Genomic DNA, 23,820 nt, shown 5'->3' on the forward strand with positions numbered 1-23,820 from the left:
CGAAGAAGCTGAGGTTGATCGGTTTTATGAAGACCTACAACACCTTCTAGAACTAACACCAAAAAAAGATGTCCTTTTCATCATAGGGGATTGGAATGCTAAAGTAGGAAGTCAAGAAATCACCGGGATAACAGGCAAGCATGGCCTTGATGTACAAAATGAAGCAGGACAGAGGCTACTAGAGTTTTGCCAAGAGAACACGCTGATCATAGCAAACACTCCTTTACAACAGCACAAGAGGCGACTCTACACATGGACATCACCAGATGGTCAATATCAAAATCAGATTGATTATGTCCTTTGCAGGAGAAGCTCTATACAGTCAGTCAAAACAAGACCTGGAGCTGACTGTGGCTCAGATCATGAGCTGCTTCTTGCAAAATTTCGGCTTAAATTGAAGAACGTAGGGAAAACCACTAAACCATTCAGGTATGACCTCAATCATATCCGTTATGAATATGCAGTGGAGGTGAGGAGTAGATTCAAGGGATTAGACCTGATAGACAGAGTGCCTGAGAAGCTATGGACGGAGGTCCGTAACATTGTTCAGGAAGCAGCAACTAAATTCATTCCAAAGAAAAAGAAATGCAAGAAAGCAAAGTGGCTGTCTGAGGAGGCTTTACAAGTAGCTGAGGAAAGAGGGGAAGCGAAAAGCAAGGGAGAAAGGGGAAGATATACCCAACTGAATGCAGAGTTCCAGAGAATAGCAAGGAGAGACAAGAAGGCCTTCTTAAATGAACAATGCAAAGAAATCGAGGAAAACAACAGAATGGGAAAGACTAGAGATCTCTTCAAGAAAATCGGAGATCTGAAGGGAACGTTTTGTGCAAAGACGGGCATGATAAAGGACAAAGAAGACAGGGACCTAACAGAAACAGATGAGATTAAAAAGAGGTGGAAAGAATACACAGAAGAACTATACAGGAAAGATCTTAATATCCCTGATAGCCATGATAGTGTGGTCACTGAACTTGAGCCGGATATCCTCGAGAGTGAAGTCAAGTGGGCCTTAGCAAGCATTACTAACAACAAAGCTAGTGGAGATGACAGTCTTCCAGCTGAGCTATTTAAAATCCTAAAAGATGATGCTGTTAAAGTGCTGCACTCAATATGCCAACAAATTTGGAACACTCAACAGTGGCCACAAGACTGGAAAAGGTCAGTTTACATTCCAATTCCAAAGAAGGGCAAGGCCAAAGAGTGTTCAAACGACCGCACAATTGTGCTCATTTCACATGCCAGCAAGGTGATGCTCAAAATCCTACAAGCTAGGCTTCAGCAGTATGTGAACCAAGAACTACCGGAAGTACAAGCTGGGTTTCGAAGAGGCAGAGGAACTAGAGATCAAATCGCCAACTTTCACTGGACCATGGAGAAAGCGAGAGAATTCCAGAAAAACGTTTATTTCTGCTTCATTGACTACGCTAAAGCCTTTGATTGTGTGGATCACAACAAACTCTGGCAAATTCTGAAAGAGATGGGGGTACCAGACCACCTTACCTGTCTCCTGAGAAACCTGTACGAGGGTCAAGAAGCAACATCAAGAACCAGACATGGAACAACCGATTGGTTCAAAATTGGGAAAGGAGTACGACAACGCTGCATATTGTCGCCCTGCTTATTTAACTTATATGCAGAGTACATCATGAGAAACGCCGGGTTGGATGAATCACAGGTCGGAATTAAGATTGCCGGGAGAATTCTCAACAACCTCAGATACGCAGATGATACCACCCTAATGGCAGAAAGTGAAGAGGATCTCAAGAGCCTCTTGTTGAGGGTGAAAGAGGAGAGTGCAAAAGCTGGTTTGAAACTCAACATTAAAAAAACTAAGATCATGGCATCTGGCCCTATCACTTCCTGGCATATGGAAGGGGAAGAAATGGAAGCAGTGACAGATTTTACTTTCTTGGGCTCCAAGATCACCGCAGACGGTGACTGTAGCCATGAAAGTAAAAGACGCTTGCTCCTTGGGAGGAAAGTTATGGCAAACCTAGACAGCATAGTAAGAAGCAGAGACATCACCTTGCCGACAAAGGTCCACATAATCAAAGCTATGGTTTCCCCATTAGTAACGTATGGCTGTGAGAGCTGGACTATAAGGAAGGCTGAGCGCCGAAGAATTGATGCTTTCGAACTGTGGTGCTGGAGAAGACTCTTACGAGTCCCCTGGACTACAAGGAGGTCAAATCAGTCCATCCTAAAGGAAATCAACCCTGAGTGCTCATTGGAAGGACAGATACTGAAGCTGAAGTTGAAATATTTTGGCCACCTAATGTGAAGAGAAAACTCTCTGGAAAAGACCCTGATGCTGGGAAAGACTGAAGGCAAAAGGAGAAGGGGATGGCAGAGGATGAGATGGCTAGATAGCATCACCGATGCAATGAACATGAACTTGAGCACCCTCTGGGAGAGAGTGCAGGACAGGGAGGCCTGGCGTGCTATGGTCCATGGGGTCATGAAGAGTCGGACACGACTGAACGACTGAACAACACAAGCATCTCTAAATTCAAACATTGCCATAGGATTGTCTGATACCTCTTAAGGGCCCCAACTAATGTGCCCTAAAACTACGCTTGTTCCTGTCAGGATTAAGCCAACTAGTGAAAGGAGCTTCAGTCCACCCACTGTCTCCATCTCTACACAGTTCATGGGATTGTGTCTTTCTCCACAACAGCCCCCACACCCTGCAACATGGGAGACAATCAAGACATCAGACTACATACCTTCCATGGCCCATCCTTTTACTCCAGTCTTGTAATCTCTCTCCCTGCGTTCTGATGCATTCTTTCTCTTCACCACCACTCCATGCACTCCCACGGTACCTACAGATGGGAGTAGGGAAAGAATTCCTCAGTGTCTTCCCATTTCCCACGTAAATAATGGCTGCAAGCTTCTCAAGAGGCTTGCAGTGTCATCAGGTTGACTTGGAAAGGCAGCAGAGGGAGACACACAATGAAAGTCCAGCTCAGTAACAGTAGCCGGAGAAACAGAGCCCCCATCTTTCTCCATCTAAAAGTCTTTCACTTTGCTCACTTTAAAACAGGATTTGGAGGTGTATAAGGTGACAGCCGAGTTATCAAAAAAAAGCAGGAGAGGGGAGTGAAAACCCTACAGAACAAGCTGCAGTGGGGAAGGTGAATCGTGATGTCATAATCTTCTCAGCCAATGGGGTGGGGGGCATTCTCATTCCCTCTCCACACTGCAGTTTACAGCTAACTTCAAAGTATATTTATGAAATTGGAATAATTAGATCAAGGATTCTTTTTTCTATAGTTACCAACTGAATAGCTATTGACAACACCCTGGGTTTGTTTGCACGTAATGGCAACATACAGTGACAAATCGTGGGTTAATTCACAATTTACAGGGTGCTGTGTGGGAGCTACTTCCGGTTTCTGTAAACAACCTACGAACTCTGCATTTGTTGGCTGTTAGCGTGAAGTCCGAACCTGGATACTGGATTATTTGTGGCTTAAACAACCTGAAGTTAACCTAAGAACAAACCATGGATTAACTTTGAGTTTTTTAACCCATGAACAACCCGAAGTGTCTGGGTTCGGATGTCATGCTAACAACTTAACGAATGAGCCAATCGCAGGTTATTTAAAAGTGGATGTGGCAGGGGTGTGGGAGGCAGCACCACCTCCTCTCCTGCTTGTGCATGAGAACCTATGGGCTGTTTGTATCATAGGTTTTCGTTTCATGGGAACCAGGTCAGTGAATTCTGAAACTTAGAGGGAAAAATCCTGTCTTCCAATGGTGCATAGTAGATGTAATGTAGGACATTAACAGGAGTCAATTTCCCACTGATATCGGAAAGGGAGATGAGGAAAAATAAACTAGTTCCAGGTAGGCCCTGCTGGTCTCTGGAGTACTCCTGCTGAACAGATTTCATATATGCCCTTGGCTTTTGGCTACTTTGTGGAAAAAGATGCTGCAGTTTGGCTGGGCTTTCCTTAAAAGGGTTGATGGGCTGCTGCAGGTCATGCTGTGTCATCCTAACCTTGAAATGGGAAGGGATGACCGAAAGTGCAATATTCAAATACAATATGAAGCAGATAGGGAAGAATAACTGCAAGTAGAAATTGTAAGTGTTAGTTGTCTTTAGTTAAGTCTGATAGTTCAGTGTTGTTTTTAATTATATGTTGTTTCTTTATATTGTTTGTGTGCTTTTATGTGCTTTTTTGTAAATGGCTTTTAAACTTTCTATATTGTATTTAATGTTTCAACTTTTGTAAACCGCCCAGAGAGCTTTGGCTATGGAGTGGTATAGAAATGCAATAAATAATAATAACAATAGGTGATGTAACTACAAAGGTAATAACTGAAATGAATGAGAAACATATATAAAATGTGCACTGCATAAAAATCTGCTTTTTATGTAGGAATCTCCAATCATTCTTAGAGATGGCAATGGCACTATATATCCAATGGCAAAAGATTGTATGGGTGGAATAAGGGATCCTGACTGGCTTGATCTTCCTCCTATTAGCAGCCTGGGAATGGGAGTTCATTCCTTAACAAACCTGCCTGCTAATTCAACCATCAAAAAGAAAGCTGCTATCATCATAATGGCTGTTGAGGTAATTCATAAATATCTTACATACTCTAAAATACATTACTTTGCACCTTTTGATAATTCATTCTCTTAAATTCTACTCCACCTTTTACAGATGTACCTAATCAGTGTAATTTTAGATGTGTGAATTCTGTGGCTTACAAAGGGGCTTATAAGGGTTTACTGCTACAAACACGGTTCCCTAATACGAGGTTTAGTCTCAGTATAAAGTCTTCCTTCTGTTACAAATACTCATATTTTCTGTCCTGGCTGAAAGTTTGCTATTATTCAGTTGGGACGCTTATATCTAAAACTCCATTTTTAATACATTGGTGCCACATTTACATTTTAAATGGGTCCGTGGGCCACGTCTTAAAAGCTCATCTGTACCATCTCACACAAGTGCACAGCCTCCTTTGCAAGGGAACATATACATCCATCCTCTCTCTGCTTTATTGATTTCTCAGGGATTGTATAATTTAAGTGACAGAATATTTGGATATAAAAATGATTTTTTTCATAATGCTTTAACTTTAACTATGTTGCTTGGGACTCCTATTGAAAAGAATGTACTCTAGGAAAGTAAGGGAAACCACTATTTTCACAGACATTTCTGGTTTCATCTTTAATTTTGTACAAGTTAAAGCAAACATTTTATTTCCATTCTGGTCAGCAGTCACTTGGCTATAGCTTTTACATTGACAGATCCTAAGCACCTCATAATGTCATACAGGCAAGATTTGAAAGCACTTATAGTTGGGGTGTAGCAAAACATGACTGTTCTCAAAGTAGTTTATTGATCCTGCACTTATGGCTGAAAAACTTATTGGTATAATTTGTCAATTTATATAAAGCAATTTTAATGTACAAAATGCTTTATGGTCACATTTGCATTTATCACATTTGTATCCTGCCCTTCTCCATGGAGTTTGGGATAGCATATTTGTGCTAAAACTGTAGCAAAGAACGGAGTAATGTTTGCTTCCATTTGATTAACGTCTCTCAATTTTTCCAAACACAGAAGCAAACTTTAATGCAACATATTCTCCGATGTGACTATGAGGCCTGCAGACAGTATCTGATGAACCTTGAGCAAGCTGCTGTCTTGGATCAGAATCCGCAAATGCTGCAGACATTCCTCAGCCACAGATGTGATGGAAACCGTAATATTCTGCATGCTTGTGTATCTGTGTGCTTTCCAACTAGTAATAAAGAAACTAAAGAGGAAGAGGGTGAGTTTGGCAATGTCATGCAAATTCTTCTGAGCACTTTTGAAAGAAAACTAGAAAGATAGACTAAAATTGTTCAACATTGTTTTGAAATAGCTTTCTATCTACATACAGGGCAACTTAGTAACTGATGAGACTCTTAACAAATGCTGAATGCATTATATCCCAGGCCAGCATGGTTAGCTGGAGGGAAATGGAGGAAAAGAGCATGGTGGAAAGGTTAAGGAATATCTGCTAGCAGGTTTCAGTTCAGCATAGCATAATCATTTGCACATAACTAAAATATGTCACTTGGAAATGAGACTGGGATCCAAAGATCCATGCGCAGTGTTCCATCATGTACCAGGTTACTTTGAGGCTTCCTTCCCACTGCAGTCCTTCACTTCCTGTAAAAAAAGCTGCTCCTTGGTAGGTTAGGGGACTCTCTAGACCAGCATTCCATGCAGCACAGGGCACTGCAGCAGCAAAAGGAGAGCAGCAACCATCCCCCCATGTGTGGAAGTTCTTTCTGCTCATGTGTGGGACTGTTTGGATCCCAGCCACAGTTTTTGCCTATAGTGTACATTGGGGTAAGTTAGTACTTAAGGAACAAAAAGCAGAAGCAAATTGTCTGCCTTCTAAATCATGTTTTTGATACTCATCTACCACATTTATGCCAGTGTGCTCAAATGTCAATTTTCTGCATCAGCAGGGGGTTGGACTAGCTGACCTTTGAGGTCTCTCTTTCCAACTCTGATTCTGTGCTGAAGATACTGTGCAATTTAATAAATAATTGCATGCAGTTGAATAGACAAATGAAAAGGAAACGTGGATGGAGAGGTAAGGGGAAAGCAAGCAAATTTGGTTACCCATTTGGTAAAAGTACATAATGTATTTCTGGATCTAGTAGATGATGAACCTCTGAATGTGGTGTTCATTAGATGAGTGGCATATAGCACTGCTCAGACATTGATTTTCTGACTTACCAAATGTTGTAGTAAAGATCTTAAGTTGCTCTGCTGGCCATTGGGAGCAGGAATTGTTCAATTTTGCATTTGTGTTTTATATGTTTTATAGTTTAAATTGTCCTAACTTCCTCTCTGGTTTGAAGCTTTTGCTATTGAATAATCAAGTCCATGGCTTAAATTCAATGTTGCACTAGTGGAAATCTGCTAGTGCAACGGGAATTTCTCCCTCTCTCCTCTCACTGCAGCCCTCTTCACTATCCAAAAATCTGCTCCCGAGGGTTTCTCAGCCCTTTGGAACAGATCTTGAGAAAACATGAGGGGAGTGGGGAGGGAGGGGGAATTGCTCCTCTCCCAGTTCTGTGGCTTCTGTCAGTTTTGCTGACAGAACTGCTTCAGTCAGCAGAACAATACCATTAGATGCAACTCCGTATAGCTGCCCCCGTCTCTCTTTGCATTCGAGTAAGACTTGGTTGAGAAATTCCATGTTGATTTTCTATGTGAAATTTATATAAAAATGACTGACAAAACAGATAAACTTACTATTATTTAGATTGTAAGATTTCAGTAATAAACAGATGACAAGTTTCTTTATGTTTCAGAAGCAGAGCGCTCGGAAAGGAATACATTTGCTGAAAGGTTATCTGCAGTTGAGGCTATAGCAAATGCTATTTCAGTGGTATCAAGTAATGGACCAGGAAATCGTGCAGGATCCTCAAGCAGTAGAAGGTAAGCTTAGTTAGTAGTAAAGTTTTTCTTTTTTTTTCTATTACAATATTAATTGCTGGTATGACACAATGAACTAACACAGTCCACCATCCAAAGAGCTACTGTAATCCTCCTACACTATTGATTTTTACAGTATCAATCTCTTATTGGGGCACTTTAAAGTTCTGGCTGGATATATATGATTGATGTCAAAATGACTCCATTTAACATTTTAAAAAAGGAAGATTTTATTGGTGTCACATTCCAGAAATGTAGTTTAACAAATAACTATTGGATGACATTGGGCCCTGTAGGGTTAACTTAAATTTTTAAACACTAGTTAGGCAATTGTCACTGGGCTATCAGGAAGTTCTGGAAAAGAAAATAGAAGAGAAACCAAAACAGAAAGAAAAAAAATGCCTAGCTGAAATACTGGGCTCATGGTAAATAATGGAAGGGATCCAGTGTACCCAAGAGCCTAATTTGATTTTTCCCTCCAAAACAGAAATCATTGTTGGAAGAATACACTATGAGAGTGTTAACTCTGATGTCAAAATAAAGCTACCTTGGAGCAGAATTTAAGCCCTTAGGGCTGAGATGGGGACCCCCCCCCCCAGCCCACGGGCCTAATCAAGCCCATGGAGGTTCCCCATCTGGCCTGTGAAAGCTACTGGGAACTTGGGAAGGAGGCGAGGAGAGGAGTCTCTCTTTTATTAGTGATCAAATTCCCTTGTGTGCTGCTTCTCCTCCCATTTGGTTTTGGTGCATGCTGGCTTTCCCTGGCTGGAGAAAGCTAGCACACAGCAAAGCTGGATAACTATCTGAAGTGCCAGCACTTTCGCTAGGGATCAAATAACATCAGGGGGCACGGGCATGTCATCAGGCTTGTGGAGGGCCAGGGGGGCCATTTGGCCCCCATCTTCATTATAGTTCCCCGTCTTTACTAAAATCTACTCCTGGAGCCCAGTGAACCCCCACAGTGCTTTGTAATGGGTTTGTAGTACACACAAGTATGTACAGGAAAAATACAAAAACAGGGAAAATAATACTCCAGTGCTTTTGAAGTGATGGTACCACCACCACAAACAAAAAAGAATGTGATACATACTGTACTTTGAGAAGTTGCTGGGGATAGAACAGGACCCAAATTAACTTTGTCGTTTGGTAGTTTTATTTTCCCATTCATTTCAATCAGGATAAATAGGTCACCTGATTGCCAAGTCAAATGTAATTTTTTTTAATTGAAAAGGGTGGAGTAGACCAATCCCCACGTAATCCATAATTGATCCCATAATCTTTGGTGTGCATGGAAATGAAGTGGTTCAGGTTTGCTGTTTTTGTTTTAGAATTTCAAACAGTTGCTGGGGTCCAGAGCAATCCCCCTTAGGAGGATTAAGCTAGCTCAATGATACAGCACATGCTTTGCATGCAGAAATTTGTTTATCATTAACATTGATGTACCTTCTTATCTGCTAAAAAGGCATCAAGGCAGTGTTTCCCATGTTTAATTCCTAACATTTCCAATTAAAAGGATTAGATAGTAGGTGATATGAAAGTGCCTCTGCTTGGGATCCTGGAGATCTTCAGTCAGTCAGAATAGACAATACTGGGTTCGATGGACAAATAGTCTGATCTGGTATAGGGCAGGTTTCTGTGTTCCTAACTATATTGAGGTTCAATTTTGGGCTTTTTTCTTTGAACAAAGTGCCATACCATATCACAGACTAACTTTTAAAACTCCACTGTTTCGATGATCAGCTGTTCAGCAGACAGGAAGACAAGGAAAGAGTTGCTTCCTGGACCCACCCAAGTTTCTTCTGCCTGCACAGACCTTTTTCCTTTGCTCTCTTTCTCTCCACTCCCAGCCTCTAGCCTACGTATTTCTCCCAACCCCTTTCCTCGCTATTTCTGTCCCTTCCCTGTCCCTTCCCTGTCCCTAGCCTTCTTTTCTCCCTTCCTCACCCCTTGTTCTCTCTCCGACTCACCCCTTTATCTCACTGTTTTTCTCAACTCCCAGCCTCTAGCTTCCCTCTGTTTCTCCCCCCGACCTCTTTACCTTGCTGTTTCTCCTCTCTCCTAGTCCCTACTCTTGCTTTCTCGTCCCTCCACACCTTTGCCTTGCTATTTCTCCTTCCCTCCCTCCCAGCCTCTAGCCTCTCGCCTCTCTATTTCTCCCCTACCTCTTTACCTCGCTGATCCTAGCCTCTAGCCTTGTTCTTTCTCTTCCTCTCACCCCTTTCTCTCCTCTTTCTTCCTCCTCCCAGCCACTAGCCTTGCTCTTTTTCTCTCCCTTCCCAGCCCTTTCTCTTATTCTTCTCACACACGTGCACACAGACATACACATACACACGCACGCACCCCCACACACACCTTCTCAGGTGGGGGCTCTGATGGCAGAGGAGGAGGTAGGAGTGTCAGGTAGGGAACAGAGTGGCTGAGCCCGGGGTTGAAGTCGGGAAAACTTTTCTTTCCTTTGGGGCTGGGACAAAGTGTGTGTGTGTGTGTGTGTGTAGATAGGATGAGCAGAGCAATCCTATGGAGGCCTACTCCAAAGTAATTCCCACTGAGTTCCATGCAAGCATGCATAGGATTGCAACCTTAAATGGGGATTTTGTTGTGCTTCTGTGGGATCAAATATGTGGATTTGCTTTGGAGTTCAGACCCTTCCTCTGCTTGTACTCTTTTGAGTGAATTACTTGTCGTTTGACTAGCCAGGCCTCTGTGGCAGCCATTATGTGTCTATCTACATCCCCCCATGGGAGCCATTTTGTGGTGGTGCCCACAGCAGTTTATCCAGTTCCCAAATGTTCCCATGGGTCAGTTGGGGACCCCACCCTGAGCTAAGCAGTTCAGTGTAATAGACAAGGTAGTGTAATGTGATTAATACAATAACACTGAAGACAGTGCAATGTGAATAAAATAGTTAAGACGCTGAACTGCAGACCGGAAGGTTGGCAGGACAGCAGTTTGAGACTCGAGTGGTGCGTGACGGAGTGAGCTCCCGTCTTCAGTCCCAGCTTCTGCCAACCTAGCAGTTCGAAAGCAAGAAATTGCAAGTAGATAAATACGTACCGCTTCGGCGGGAAAGGTAACAGCGTTCCGTGCACCTCGGTGTTCAGTCATGTTGGCCACATGACCACGGAAGCGTCTTCAGACAGCGCTGGCTCTTCGGCTTAGAAATGGAGATCAGCCCCACACCCTAGAGTCGGACACGACTGATTGGGGACACCTTTACGATTTTTACCTTTAATTTGAATAAGAATAATTGACAGAGCAACTATTAAGCAATTATATATGCCCTACATTGCATCCTCATAATACTTCCTCCAGCCCATCTAGTCTAAAACCATCCTGTGTTTTCCAGCTGCTCTCCATAACATTTTAGCATTCAGTTCAAGAAAAAGTCATACTTTTCTAGTGTAGTGGGTTAACATATCCAAGGATCCCTCTGTCTCCAACAGAACAAAAGCAGGAGCAGCAGAAGGAAGGGAAGTGGAAATAGTAGAGAGTCCAGCAAAATATATGCTCAGAATTTCTCAGGAGAAATGTAAAATCCCTGCAGTATGCTTGTTATCACATAGGTCCCATAAACACATTTCATACTAGCATCTTCTCAAAACAAAACCAATTGTTTCTCAATTGACTCTGCTGCCTGACAATATTGTCTGAGCCTCTTATCGAGCACAATGTTTTCTTTATACTGCCAGGTTCCAAGGTCTCTCACTGGTTATCACTTCATCTCATCAAATGTTACAAGCAGCTTGTACAGAACTGGACTTTTCCATTGCTGTAATCCAGTTTTGTCCATCATGGCTGCTTTGGGTTTTGCTAAATTCAGTGGTTCATTTGGCCTAGCAGGCCAGATTAACAACCAGAAGGTGAGATTGGCCATGGCTTTGCTCTTCCTTTGACCTGCAACAACTGTTGTAACCAGCAAAACCTTCCTCCAGCCTTGGAAGCTGGTGCCTGGACCAGACTGGAGAAGGCAGCGTAAAAGCTGACACTTGCAGACTGCCTATATGTGATTTTTGGTTCCTCTTAATTCCTTTTTCTCCTTGCGCTTTACCCCATTTCAAATTCGCTAATCCTTGGACATATTTATGAACTATGTACAACAGTAACTTCAGGTTAATAACAAATCTGAGAAGAAATCAAGGTTGAACTGGCACACTAACAATATTATTTTATGTCTGTCTATCTAAAATATATGCCATACTTCATTGCAACATTAAAAATTAACAAGAAGGAGGCATTAATGCTGGCATCTATTTTTATAAATGCAGATAAGTTCTCTTTGGTTGCCTCAACTATGTTCCCTACTCAAGAACACACAGCACTAGTTTTATGATATACTTTTGACCCTTAGTTTGCGGCTGAGAGAAATGATGAGAAGATCCCTGAGAGCAGCAGGTTTGGGCAGACATGAAGCTGGAGCTTCATCTAGCGATCATCAGGATCCAGTTTCTCCTCCCATAGCTCCTCCAAGCTGGGTTCCTGATCCTCCTGCAATGGACCCTGGTATGCTTTTTAGATGCCTCTGTGCAAACATGTAGAATTCAGAGTAATATTAATGGCCTTTCAGACAAACTTGTAAAAAGAGCAGTTTGAATATGAGATGCATGGATATTAGAACTATGAGAAGCATTTAGTTCGGGGGTGGGCAACTTATCATTTCCCATATGTTTTAGCCTACCATTCCCATCAGCCCTGGCCAGCATAGCCAATAGTGAGGGCTGATGTAGGCCAAAACATCTGGAGGGTCACAAGTTGCCCATCTTGATTTAATCTAATCAAGCTAATCACTTTGATTCTTAGAGAGTGAAACTGGGTGTTAAAATTAGTAATTCTAGCTTGTTAGCAAATGTCCCGTTTTAAATTGTTACTTGCTGTCTGCTGTAATGTTAGCAACAGTTATCATTACTTTCACTGAATAATCTTTGGATAGAAAGGAAGTTTAAACACATAGTGTGGGTAGTTACAGCGGAGTGCACATGTTACCAGGGATGTGTTTTATGTATTGATATGAATCCTGCTGTTCTGTTTACTGAAAGATGGTGACATTGATTTTATCCTGGCCCCTGCTGTGGGATCTCTTACCACAGCAACGACTGGCACTGGTCAAGGACCCAGCACCTCCACCATACCAGGTGAGAAGACACTATTTTGTATGTTTGCATTGTTGTTGTTCAGTTGTTCAGTCGTGTCCGACTCTTCGTGACCCCATGGACCATAGCACGCCAGGCCTTCCTGTCCTCCGCTCTCTCCCGGAGTGTGCTCAAGTTCATATTCATTGCATCGGTGATGCTATCTAGCCATCTTATCCTCTGCCATCCCCTTCTCCTTTTGCCTTCAGTCTTTCCTAGCATCAGGGTCTTTTCCAGAGAGTTTTCTCTTCGCATTAGGTGGCCAAAATATTTGAGCTTCAGTTTCAGTATCTGTCCTTCCAATGAGCACTCAGGGTTGATTTCCTTTAGGATTGACTGATTTGACCTCCTTGCAGTCCAGGGCACTCGTAAGAGTCTTCTCCAGCACCACAGTTTGAAAGCATCAATTCTTCGGTGCTCAGCCTTCCTTATAGTCCAGCTCTCATAGCCATACATTACTACTGGGAAAACCATAGCTTTGATTAGATGGACCTTTGTCGGCAAGGGGATGTCTCTGCTTCTTACTATGCTGTCTAGGTTTGCCATAGCTTTCCTCCCAAGGAGCAAGCGTCTTTTAATTTCCCATCACTCTTTTTATTTGTCTATGAAGTGTAGTTCAAGAGTGCTTAACACATGAGTCTCTACTTCCTGGTGGTTCCGCATGGACTTATGAGCTGATAGGAGTCCACCTGGAGAAGAGCCTTCAGTGTAGTGGCCCCCTTTCTATGGAACTCCCTGTTTCTGGAGGTCAGGCAGGTGCCAACACTGTGTTGTTTCTGGCACCTCCTGAAAACACCTTTATTACAGGAAGCCTTCCTTGACTGACCAATCACGGTTTTTATTGATATTCTGTTCCTAAAAATAATAAAATTTTTAATAGGGTTTTGTATTTCTTTTATCTTACCATTTATCTTTTATTGCTCAACGTTCCGGAATCTATTTAGATGTGGAGCAGTGTCGTCCAGCGGAGCTTTTCCGAGTGGTTCGCGGCCTGTTACATTCTGGGCCAGGGAGAGAGACGGTGGAACCCTCGGTAGCACGCTGTGACGAGTTTGCACGGCACTTTGAGGATAAAGTTGCTCAGATTCGTCATGAATTGGACACCACCATTAATGCAGTTCCATTGGTAGAGGCGTTCAGAGCACCGTCTGGTCCAGTTTTATTGGATGAGTTTCAGTTACTGAGGCCTGAGGATGCGGACAAGGTGCTTGGCCAAGTCCGATCGACCACTTGTGTGCTTGACCCTTGCCCTTCATGGCTTATTAAATCAAACAAGGAGGGGTTGTCCGGCTGGGTCCAGGAGGTTGTAAATTCCTCCTTGAGAGAGGGAGTGGTGCCTGCCGCTTTAAAAGAGGCAGTAATTAGACCACTCCTGAAAAAGCCTAACCTGGACCCAGAGGATGTTAACAATTATAGGCCAGTGGCCAACATCCCCTTCCTGGGCAAGGTGCTTGAGCGGGTGGTTGTAGGACAGCTCCAGGCACTGTTGAATGAAACGGATGATCTAGATCCATTTCAATCGGGCTTCAGGCCTGGTTTTGGAACGGAAACTGCCTTGGTCACCCTGTGGGATGACCTCTGCCGGGAGAGGGACAGGGGGAGTGCGACCCTGTTGATTCTCCTGGACCTCTCAGCGGCTTTCGATACCATCGACCATGGTATCCTTCTGGATAGGTTGTCTGGGTTGGGAGTAGGAGGCACTGCACTACAGTGGTTCCGCTCCTACTTGGATGGCCGATTCCAGAAGGTGGTGCTGGGGTATTACTGCTCTGTGCCATGGCAATTGTGCCATGGGGTTCCACAGGGCTCTATTTTATCCCCCATGCTGTTTAACATCTACATGAAACCGCTGGGGGAGGTTATCCGGAGGTGTGGGCTGAGGTGCTCTCAATATGCAGATGACACACAGCTCTACCTCTCTTTTACATCAAAACCAGGTGAGGCAGTGACTGTTCTGAACCAGTGCCTGGGCACGGTAATGGACTGGATGAGGGCTAATAAACTGAAACTCAATCTAGACAAGACGGAGGTCCTGTTAGTGGGTGGTTTGTCTGCCCGGCTAGGTGATATTCAACCTGTTCTGGAGGTGGTTGCACTCCCCCTAAAGGATCACGTTCGTAGTTTGGGGGTGCTCTTGGATCCAGAACTGTCACTTGAGGCACAGGTGAACTCAGTGGCACGGAGCACTTTTTATCAGCTTAGGCTAGTATACCAACTACGCCCTTATCTGGACAGAGATAGCCTAGCTACAGTTATCCATGCTCTGATAACTTCTCGTCTGGATTACTGCAATGCGTTATACGTGGGCTGCCTTTGAAAACGGTCCGGAAACTTCAGCTGGTCCAAAATAATTTTGTTATTTTGTTTACAAATTTATACCAGCAAGACTGTTAACAGGGACTGGCCTGCAAGCTCATATTACGCCAGTACTTTTCCAGCTGCACTGGCTGCCAGTCCATTTCCGGGCCCGATTCAAAGTGCTGGTGTTAACATTCAAAGCCCTTAACGGCTTGGGGCCAGGTTACCTGAAGGATCGCCTCCTCCCATATGTGCCTGCCCGGACCTTAAGATCATCATCAGCGGCCCTTCTCCGTGAGCCCCTGCCAAAGGAAGTGAGGCGGGTGGCTACTAAGAGGAGGGCTTTTTCTGCTGTGGCACCCCGGCTCTGGAATGAGCTCCCTAGTGAGGTTCGCCTGGCACCTACATTGTATTCCTTTCGGCGCCAGGTGAAGACCTTTTTATTTTCCCAGGCATTTTAGCATTTTAGCTTTCTAAATTTTTAGCTTTGCTGTTTTAAATCTGTATTTTAAACTCCTGTACTGCTGCTAGGTTTTATTGTGGTTGTATTGTTATATTGTGGTTTTAATGTTCTGTATATTTTAAATTGTTTTATTGTGTGTTGCTTGGATTTAATTTTTGTGAACCGCCCAGAGAGCTTCGGCTATTGGGCGGTATAGAAATGAAATGAATGAATGAATAAATAAATAAATAAATACTGTTAAATAAGTAAAGGATAAGTAAAGGCCGTGGTGGCTTAGTGGTTACGATGCTGAACTGCAGACCGGAAGGTCGGCAGGACAGCAGTTCGAGACCCGAGTGCTGTGTGACGTCTTCATTCCCAGCTCCTGCCAACCTAGCAGTTTGAAAGCAAGAAATTGCAAGCAGATAAATAGGTACCGCTTCGGCGGGAACGGTAACAGCGTTCCGTGCACCTCGGTGTTTAGTCATGCCGGCCACATGACCATGGAAGCGTCTTCGGACAGCGCTGGCTCTTCGGCTTAGAAATGGAGATGAGCACCACACCCTAGAGTCGGACATGACTGGTTGGGGACACCTTTACCTTTACCTTTTTAAAGGATATACTAAAATACGCTTTACCAGCACCTTTTTATGCATTAAAATACTTTGTCTATTTTAACTCAGTTTCAGGATGTGAAGTTTTCAGTCCTTTTTATATACAGCGAAGTGCATAATTTATCATCATGTCATGTTTTTAATATAGCTTAAGTGCTGATTAATCATAAGCTACAGCTGGTCCTCTTTAGAATGTTTTCAGTAAATGAACTGCTTTTATAGGCTCTTTCATCAGTGTTTCTCTCATTTGTAGGTCCTTCTACAGAACCCTCTGTAGTGGAATCAAAGGACCGGAAGGCAAATGCTCACTTCATATTGAAACTGTTATGTGACAGTGTTGTTCTACAGCCTTATCTTCGGGAACTGCTATCAGCCAAGTAAGGGTCTTCATGTGAAAATGTCATACGTATAGTGTTTTCACCCTCTTGGGAAGCATGTAGACAGACATGATTTGCCCTTTCTCCTTGCCCACCTCAGAGATAAGGATGAAAGGCCATAGCATTCCAAAATTCAGCTCCATCCCTGCTTTGAGAAACCAACCAGATAATAACCCAGTTTGCCTGATCAAAAACAATGTTTTTGTTTTGATCCCTGGCACATGCTGGGCTCCATTTCCCTAACTACCCGCTCAGGTGTGGCTTGTCACGTCTGAACCTGGGCGGCATGGGTTGTTTGAGAAGGAAATAGCCCTCAACCCAGTGACCTTGTTGGCATGATCACCACAGCTTAAACAACCCATAGGCTGTTGATGGGTTATTTGAGGGTTGTTTAACCCTCCAACAAGCCATGCCACCTGATTTTGACAACACAATAAAGCTGACCCCAGGCGATGTTTATTCAAATTGCACCCAGCATGCACCACAGCTTAAGTTGTGATTGTGCTAGTTGGCCCATAGACTGGCTATCTTCTTAAAGGATGTTAGAGCAAAAGCATGGTGTTCCTGTAAGTGAAAGAAGGAGTTGTGTGTTATAAGCAACAGAAATATTCAAAATGAAACATGACCTAGAGCAGGGATGGGCAACACGAGGCCCTTGCTGTCTTGTTGTGTTGCCCACTGCCAAGACATCGAAATTTGCAGTGGCAAAAGCATTGCTTAATTGCTGCCAGCAATTAACGGCAAATTGGTAAAATGGTCTAAAGGGGGCAAATTGTGCTTGTTTCTAAGTGAAATTTGGCGGTTCTAGGCTTCTGTAGCAGTTTGCTGTGCTCAAATCTCACTTTAAAACAAATCTTGCTTCAAAACAAGTGAGATTTGGCTCCTTTAGGTTGCCTTAGGCTCCTTATTGGATGGGTTTTTTACGGCACCCTGCAGAATGCATCTTATGGGGGAGGAAATGGCCCCTGGACTACCTATAGTTGCCTACCCCTGCCCTAATCAGCTGGAATTTATTCACAAATATAATTTACGTATCTTTCTGTATGTGGGGAACAGTTAAAACATTTTCCTATATTTTAAAGAGGGCTTTAGTGAGTGATTACCATAGGACAAGAATATTTGCTGTATGTATGTCCATTATGCAGAGATTCTTGATTTTCACTATACTACTACAAACTTACATTTAGTATGTAAATCAGCAGCAAGCAGAGTTTAACAAAGCCTTTTCATTGTTGCTTTATTTCAGTTTTAAAACGGTTGTTTATGCATCATATTTTGGTATCGTCATTTAAGGTTTAAAATTTGAACAATTTCTAAATCAGGCTGTTCTACTAAAGTTATGAGACTGCTATTTGACCTCAATAAATTGTTTTTAGGGATGCGAGAGGAATGACGCCATTTATGTCTGCTGTTAGTGGCAGAGCATATCCCGCTGCAATTACCATTTTAGAAACTGCACAAAAAGTTGCCAAAGGTATGTGAAGGTTATTGATTTTTGGTAATACTTGAGGGCTTTTCTCCTCCTTAGCCTTTAAGTCAGAGCACAACATAAAATGTTTTTAAATAGAAAATTAATAGAAAACTATAGCCTCCCTGCTGCCAATCCATAACTTGGATTGTTGTCTGTTGTAATGAGTGATTAATCAGGAGGAGATTCTGGAGACAATTTCCCTACCATGTGTTCATGCAGGAGGCTAGATTTTGATATCTATTGGATATCTATCCTGATAAAGTAGTTTAGGACAATTATTAAGGGAAGGCTGTTTATAGCAGCTGCTTTTAAAAAAAAGAAGATAAATACTTAACGTGTTCTACATCTAGGAGGAATTTAGTGTAACATAACCAATACAGTTTGAACTAATGTTTGTGTAAGCAGTGAAAGGTGGTAATTCTGGAATGGAATAGTGTTGCTTTTTCCTTATACAGGGCTCCTGAGAAGAGGTGTTACTATAATTTCTTACCTTAAATTCTTAGCTCCTCAAATAGTCTTTAAAATTTCAGTTTTAACTCTCTTTCTTTTTTCCCCCTAAGCGGAGGCAACTTCAAGTGAAAAAGAGGAGGATGTGTTTATGGGAATGGTTTGTCCAACTGGCACAAACCCAGATGACTCTCCTTTGTATGTTTTGTGTTGCAATGATACCTGCAGCTTTACGTGGACTGGTGCAGAGCATATAAATCAAGTAAGTTTAGGGACACATGACTGGGGTTTCCTCTACTAGCTTCTTGGAGCCAGATGAAGACAATGTCTTTGAATTTTTATGAATGGAAGATTTTTAAAATTTCTGCCTTTGTCTTATTGCTGCTTTCTGGGGTGGTGTTTACTGCTGTTTTGACTTTTGATATTCTGGCTTTTAATATTTTTCTCGTGTTGGATCCAGGCTAATTAATGAATAGGACAAGTTAGTTATGACGTAAGTTCCACTGATTTCAATTTGAATTAAGTGTAGCTAATTTAGTCTGGATCCAGTCCATTGTTTTTAATGTTAAAGTGTGCATTGTGGTGCCTGTGGAACTCTCAGTTGGGTTGACTCTTCTGAAATTTAATGACATATTTTTATATATGTGGTTGGGATTGGAGTATATCTTTATTTGGTAGTGCATGCAAGTCATAATACAGTTTCTTAATCCTTAATGCAGTTTCTGCTGTAATTGTGCCTTTCCAGTTGCTTGCTTTTGATACTTTTAGCATAAGCTTTCATCCTAGAAAATGTAAAAGAAAGTAACCTACAAATTTATACCAGTTATATTCAGTTATTCAATGCAGTTATATTCAAATTATGCATAGCATTTCATTTTTTCTAAAATGCAGAATTTCCCCCCTTTTAGGATATATTTGAATGCCGAACATGTGGTTTACTAGAATCCCTGTGCTGTTGCACAGAGTGTGCAAGGGTGTGCCATAAAGGTCACGATTGCAAGTATGTATATGTTTATCTGTAAAATTGAGGCTTCAATGGGCTGTTGTGTATTCTGTGGTGATTTTATTCTGCTTGAACATAACAAAAGCATTTCATTTCTCTTGTGCTCTGATTTAACTAAATTGTTAGTGGATGGACAGGTGATACAGGAAGGTTGAAATTGCAGCTGTTTGTGTCTGCTTCCCCCCATTGTGGGTTGGGGAGGGGAGGGGATATGTAACCAACTAGGCAGGCTTCTCACCAACTTATTGTCACCAACTACAACTACTCACCAACTACAATGGCTCATAAGTGCCATTGTAGAACAGGCAGACAGCCCATTCGTTTAGGAGCACTTATAGGAAGAGAAATTGCTACCCTCCTTTCAGAGTCATAATTCTTTCCAAACTGCAGCCTTTCATAAACAGGATGACTTGGAAAGTGATATTTAGGTAACTGTGCTTCAGTTGAATTAGCTTATTTTATTAGAATTATTATAGGCACAGATCATATTTGTATAACTGGTTATATTGCATATTGATATGAAAATTGATTTTACATAGATATAGATAATAAATTATCTCTTTTCAGGCTTAAACGCACATCCCCAACAGCATACTGTGACTGCTGGGAGAAATGCAAGTGCAAAACTTTAATTGCGGGACAGAAGTCTGCACGTCTTGATCTGCTTTTCCGGCTACTTACCACCACAAATCTGGTCACCATGCCAAATAGCAGGTGAGTGTCTCTTTAGTGCAGGCTTTAAAAATATTCAGAGGAGTCCAGAGTAGTTCCTCTTTCATACCTGTGTGTGTGTGTGTGTGTGTGTGTTACAGGGGAGAGCATCTTCTGTTGTTCTTAGTACAGACAGTTGCACGACAAACAGTAGAACATTGCCAGTATAGGCCACCAAGAATTCGAGAAGATCGTAATCGTAAAACAGCAAACCCTGAAGGTAAGACTTTTCTCATTTACAAGATTTTCTCTTACAGTATGAGTCTTTCTGCAGTAACTATTTACATGTTTTTTTCTTGTGCTTCAGATTCAGATATGCCTGATCATGATCTAGAACCTCCACGATTTGCACAGCTTGCCTTGGAACGTGTTTTACAAGATTGGAATGCACTGAAATCTATGATCATGTTTGGCTCGCAGGAGAACAAAGACCCGTGTGTATTAATTGTTTCAATTAAACTTTTGAAAACTGACTTTGTATCATAGACTTACAGCTTACATTATATTTCTCCTTCCACTTCTTGCTTTTGCTTTTTTCCAAGTCTTAGTGCAAGCAGTAGGATTGGTCATCTTTTGCCTGAAGAACAAGTGTATCTTAATCAGCAAAGCGGTACTATTCGACTGGACTGTTTTACCCACTGTCTTATTGTGAAATGTACAGCAGACATTTTGGTAAGGCACATTTTTAAATAATACAGTGCCAAAGAAGTACTCAGTTCAGTTCTGATTTCCTTAGTAATATTTTAAACTGATTTGTGAATTTTAAGTTGTGGGAAGTTTGTCATACTCTTATATGAACAATTTTGCATACAGAATTTGTATGGTCATGTAGCAGTACATATTTGCTCCAATAAATTGTTCTCTACAGCTTTTAGATACTTTGTTGGGGACTCTTGTAAAGGAATTGCAAAACAAATACACTCCAGGCCGCAGAGAAGAAGCAATTTCTGTTACAATGAGGTTTTTGCGTTCTGTAGCAAGAGTTTTTGTCATCCTTAGCGTGGAAATGGCTTCCTCAAAAAAGAAAAAGTAAGCCTTTTCTCTTATTGCTGGGGGAATGGGAAAGAACGCTAAACATGTCACTGTATTTTGCAAATAGTGTAAGAGTCTATATAATCTTCTGAAGGCTGACCTCCATGTTTCAATTCAGTATAATAAAACAGATAATGCGTGTCTGTTTCTCAGATAAGTGTCACTGCTACACAGAAACATTGGAGAAACATCATACTGTGCTATCCTGAAAACACAGGAGAAATTTGGGAAGCATTTCTGTGTACAGCAACAAGGCCCCATCATTACAGGCCTTCAGTGGGGCGCTAAAGATTGATTTATTTATTGATAATATCTATATAAAACAATAAAATCTCAAAGTGGCTTAGCTTGGTGTATAATTGAGTCAGGATTTTATTGGATGCCATTGGATATCTGGTGTTACTGGGTATTAATTGTTTTTTATTTCATTGTTTCATTTTTATTTTGTCATTGTTTTATTGTGCTTTGTGGTTTAAATTTTTTATGGCGTCTTGGGGAGGGTTTTGCCCTAAAAGTCTGCTTATAAATCTTTTAAATAAATTAAACAATATAACAACCGAGATAGGGTTACCTATAAAGAGTCACATCCTGTGCTTGTATAAGTTAGGGGGAAATGTAGCACACAATGCCTCTGACCCTTATTTTATTTTATTTTATTTTATTTATTTATTTCATTTCTATACAGCCCAATAGCCGAAGCTCTCTGGGCGGTTCACAAAAATTAAAACCAAACGGCACACAATAAAACAATTTAAAATATATAGAACATTAAAACCACAATATAACAATACAACAACAATAAAACCTAGCAGCAGTGCAGGAGTTTAAAATACAGATTTAAAACAGCAAAGCTAAAAATTTAGAAAGCTAAAATGCTAAAATGCCTGGGAAAATAAAAAGGTCTTCACCTGGCGCCAAAAGGAATACAATGTAGGTGCCAGGCAAACCTCACTAGGGAGCTCATTCCAGAGCTGGGGTGCCACAACAGAAAAAGCCCTCCTCCTAGTAGCCACCTGCCTCACTTCCTTTGGCAGGGGCTCACGGAGAAGGGCCGCTGACGATGATCTTAAGGTCTGGGCAGGCACATATGGGAGAAGGTGATCCTTCAGATAACCTGGCCCCAAGCCGTTAAGGGCTTTGAATGTTAACACCAGCACTTTGAATCGGGCCCGGAAATGGACTGGCAGCCAGTGCAGCTGGAAAAGTACTGGCGTAATATGAGCTCGCAGGCCAGTCCCTGTTAACAATCTTGCTGCCCTATTTTGGACCAGCTGAAGTTTCCGGACCGTTTTCAAAGGCAGCCCCATGTATAACGCATTGCAGTAATCCAGACGAGAAGTTATCAGAGCATGGATAACTGTAGCTAGGCTATCTCTGTCCAGATAAGGGCATAGTTGGTATACCAGCCTAAGCTGATAAAAAGTGCTCCGTGCCACTGAGTTCACCTGTGCCTCAAGTGACAGTTCTGGATCCAAGAGCACCTCCAAACTACGAACGTGATCCTTTAGGGGGAGTGCAACCCCCTCCAGAACAGGTTGAATATCACCTAGCCGGGCAGACAAACCACCCACTAACAGCATCTCTGTCTTGTCTAGATTGAATTTCAGTTTATTGGCCCTCATCCAGTCCATTACCATGCCCAGGCCCTGATTCAGAACAGCCACTGCCTCACCTGGGTTTGATGTAAAAGAGAGGTAGAGCTGGGTGTCATCCGCATATTGATGGCACCTCAGCCCACACCTCCGGATAACCTCCTCCAGCGGTTTCATGTCGATGTTAAACAGCATAGGGGATAAAATAGAGCCCTGTGGAACCCCATGGCACAATTGCCATGGCACAGAGCAATAATCCCCCAGCACCACCTTCTGGAATGACCCTTACTACTCTAAGACTCCAGATTAAATAAAATATTTCAATTTATGGAGGAGGAGTGTACAAATACGTTGGTCATCAAAACACATACTGTGTTTTGTGGCTTCCTGTATACATTCAGTTAGATTTTGAGTTCAAACTTATTTTTCCATTTTTAAGACCAGGCCCAACATAACTTTTTGTATCCACTGGAACAGTGGATAGTGGAACAGTGGAACAGTGGAACAGCTAGTGGAACAGTTCTGTGAATGCATGCATAGGAGAAACTACCCACCCTAATGTAAGACCTACACAAGTTGCTCACAGGACTGGCTTAGGACATGTTGTTTGGAAGATGCATTCTGATGAAAAGTTTTGCCTGATTTTGACAGCAGAGTGCTGGGCAGACATGAGGAAACTGAGGTAAGGCAGCAGCAGACCAGAGGGGAGAAGCATGCAGTAGTCTGGATGAGAGAGGATCAGGGCATAGACAAGAGTTTTTGCCAAGGGGGCAGAGAGGAAGGGCCATATTTTTGTAGTGTTGTAAAGAGAAAATGATACAGCTTGGCTACAGACTTGAATATGTGGAATCACTGCAGTTCTGTAGATGCAAAACCATTAAAGAAGAGCTGTAGAATTACTTGTATGTTTTCTGAATCCTTTAGAATACAACTGTTCATCTGTATATTTTCCCTTCCTTGTCTCTTTTCCAGCAATTTTATTCCACAGCCAATTGGAAAATGTAAGCGGGTATTCCAAGCTCTTCTACCTTACGCTGTCGAGGAATTGTGCAATGTAGCAGAATCCCTCATTATCCCGGTCAGAATGGGTATTGCACGTCCTACAGCACCTTTTACATTGGCAAGCACTAGTATAGATGCTATGCAAGGCAGTGAAGAGCTGTTCTCAGTGGAACCACTGCCTCCACGACCATCATCTGATCAGTCTAGCAGGTAATGTTTGCTGTCTGGTTTATTATAATTATACT

The 23,820-nt window shown here is 42.2% G+C and overlaps 1 protein-coding gene across 8 annotated transcripts in view; it reads left to right on the forward strand.

The window, feature by feature from the left end:
• The window catches only part of UBR5 (ubiquitin protein ligase E3 component n-recognin 5), a 102,225-nt gene that overhangs the window by 39,790 nt on the left and 38,615 nt on the right, over positions 1–23,820 (forward strand). For 5 of the 8 annotated variants that reach the window (XM_084848985.1, XM_084848990.1, XM_084848991.1 and 2 more), the window contains 15 exons: positions 4,389–4,586; positions 5,583–5,793; positions 7,337–7,463; positions 11,809–11,960; positions 12,494–12,589; positions 16,194–16,317; positions 17,694–17,791; positions 18,349–18,497; positions 19,144–19,235; positions 19,806–19,952; positions 20,051–20,169; positions 20,257–20,383; positions 20,492–20,621; positions 20,818–20,978; positions 23,546–23,785. In XM_084848985.1, coding sequence (XP_084705111.1) covers positions 4,389–4,586; positions 5,583–5,793; positions 7,337–7,463; positions 11,809–11,960; positions 12,494–12,589; positions 16,194–16,317; positions 17,694–17,791; positions 18,349–18,497; positions 19,144–19,235; positions 19,806–19,952; positions 20,051–20,169; positions 20,257–20,383; positions 20,492–20,621; positions 20,818–20,978; positions 23,546–23,785 — 2,171 coding nt within the window. The remainder of the gene's footprint in view (positions 1–4,388; positions 4,587–5,582; positions 5,794–7,336; positions 7,464–11,808; positions 11,961–12,493; positions 12,590–16,193; positions 16,318–17,693; positions 17,792–18,348; positions 18,498–19,143; positions 19,236–19,805; positions 19,953–20,050; positions 20,170–20,256; positions 20,384–20,491; positions 20,622–20,817; positions 20,979–23,545; positions 23,786–23,820) is intronic. The other 3 variants (XM_084848987.1, XM_084848986.1, XM_084848988.1) reach the window with 3 other exon arrangements.

Source organism: Heloderma suspectum, chromosome 4, assembly GCF_057233095.1.
Source record: "Heloderma suspectum isolate Gila_16-S chromosome 4, 16-S_ref, whole genome shotgun sequence".
Classification (NCBI taxonomy): domain Eukaryota; kingdom Metazoa; phylum Chordata; class Lepidosauria; order Squamata; family Helodermatidae; genus Heloderma; species Heloderma suspectum.